General features: G+C 58.7%; 1 protein-coding gene across 1 annotated transcript in view; it reads left to right on the forward strand.

Annotated features, from left to right (window-relative positions):
* Window positions 1-2,026, forward strand: part of LOC106896583 — a gene marked incomplete at its 3' end in the record, with an annotated part of 5,305 nt that extends 3,279 nt beyond the window's left edge. The window contains exon 3 of the mRNA XM_014956676.1: window positions 874-2,026. Coding sequence (XP_014812162.1) covers window positions 874-2,026 — 1,153 coding nt within the window. The remainder of the gene's footprint in view (window positions 1-873) is intronic.
* Between the last annotated feature and the right edge of the window lie 5 nt (window positions 2,027-2,031).

Below are 2,031 nucleotides of genomic sequence, written 5' to 3' on the forward strand. Positions count from 1 at the left end.
AATCCTGAGGTATGGGGGGGAATCTGGCTCTCGTGGCTTCTACCAGCGTTGGCCTGGGGGAGCTGGAGGGACCCCTGCAGCCACCCTCGCCTTATAACCGAAGCTGTAGAGACAGCAATAAATATATTTGTTTTGTTTTGTTTTTTTTTTAACAAGCTGATGCGTGCTGACTCTGTGCACCCCCAAATCCCCTAGACCCACCCCCCTCCATCACCTGGGGTACCACACTTCATCATCCCTCCCTTTCCCCCCCCAACAAAAGTCCTCCTTCCAGCGCCGTAGCATCGTCCCACCATGACCCTGGAGGGAGGATGCATGTTGGGGGTACCCTAAAACCCCCCTCCATCGCTGCCTGCAGGGGAAGGCAGCTGCTTTTCGGCCAAAACCAGCCGAAAAGCAGCCTCAAGCCTCCCCACTAGTTCTCCAGCCCCAGTTTTTGGTGTCCAGCCAGCTGGCGGGGTAAGGACAGGGGCAGGAGAGGGGCTGCCACATGCCAACACCATCCTGGGTACGGCGCTGGGGTCTCCGTGGGGGTCCCGAGGCAGAGAGAAGCCAGCACCTCCTGGCACGAACTGCCTTTGATGCTAACAGGCAGGCGCATATTTTTCCCATTACAGGCAGAAAGGAGGAAAAACATCCCGGCCCCAAGGAGAGTTTTGGTTTCGTTTCATAGGATACGACTTTTTTAACTTCTATTTTATCCCAGCAGAAGTCCTTCCCTCCCTGCTTGCCCAGGAAGAGCGGGGTAGGGGGCTCGTTCTTGCAGCCTCAGCTAGGAACAGGGTTTGGACCCCGGGATAAGGATAAAAAAACATAAGATTTGGGCTCCCAGCAGCCATAAATTGTGTCTGAAAGCCTCTTTCTGCCTCGCAGAGCTGCTGCAACCCCCAGCTCTGCTGTTTTGTCACCGGGAAGGAGAGGGGGTGGGAGCCCTGAGAGCCCCCCCTGTGTCCCTTGGCAGGGGGAGATGGCCCCGCTGTTGTCCCTGTGGCTGGTGGCCCTGGTGAGCCTGGCCCGGGCGTGCCCCGAGCCCTGCGCCTGCGTGGACAAGTACGCCCACCAGTTCGCCGACTGCGCCTACAAAGATCTCCAGGTGGTGCCCACCGGGTTGCCTTCCAACGTGACCACCCTCAGCCTCTCGGCCAACAAGATCACCTCGTTGCAACGGCGTTCCTTCGTGGAGGTGACCCAGGTCACCTCCCTCTGGTTGGCGCACAACGAGATCCGCTCCATCGAACCCGGTACCTTCGCCATCCTGGTGCAGCTGAAAAACCTCGACATCAGCCACAACCAGATCGTGGACTTCCCTTGGCAGGACCTCTACAACCTCAGCGCTCTCCAGCTGCTCAAGATGAACAATAACCACATGGCTCTGGTGCCTCAGGGGGCTTTCCACACCCTGAAGGACCTCCGGTCCTTACGCATCAACAACAACAAGTTCACCAGCCTCGCCGAGGGGATCTTCGACTCGCTCAGTTCCCTCTCCCACCTGCAGATCTACAACAACCCCTTCGAGTGCTCCTGCAAGCTCCAGTGGTTGAAGAAGTGGATGGACAGCACGCTCATCTCCATCCCTGAGAAGGATTCCATCACTTGTGCCCTCCCGGAGCAGCTCCGAGGAGTGCCGGTGGGCAAGATCCCAGACGTGCAGTGCACCTCGCCCACCGTACAGCTCACCTATTACCCCAACCTGGACACCACAGAGCTCTTTGATGGCTTCACCCTGACGCTGCACTGCGCCGTGACGGGCACCCCACCACCCGAAGTGAGCTGGAAGATCCGCACCTCCAGCCAAACTCTGGAGCTCAACGGCAACCCGAAGGAGAGCGCTGGGAAGGACCTCCCCAAACAGGACCCCGAGCGCTTCTTGGTCTTCAAGAATGGCACGTTGCTGATTCCCCACCTGAGCAAGCGGGAAGAAGGCACCTACACCTGCCTGGCCACCAACGAAATGGGGAGCAACCAGACCTCGGTCAACGTGGCGGTGGCGGGCACCCAGAAATACCCACTGCAGCCCAAGAGGGACCCTCT

This window comes from Calidris pugnax, unplaced genomic scaffold (genome assembly GCF_001431845.1).
Source record: "Calidris pugnax isolate Ruff unplaced genomic scaffold, ASM143184v1 scaffold265, whole genome shotgun sequence".
NCBI classification, from domain to species: domain Eukaryota; kingdom Metazoa; phylum Chordata; class Aves; order Charadriiformes; family Scolopacidae; genus Calidris; species Calidris pugnax.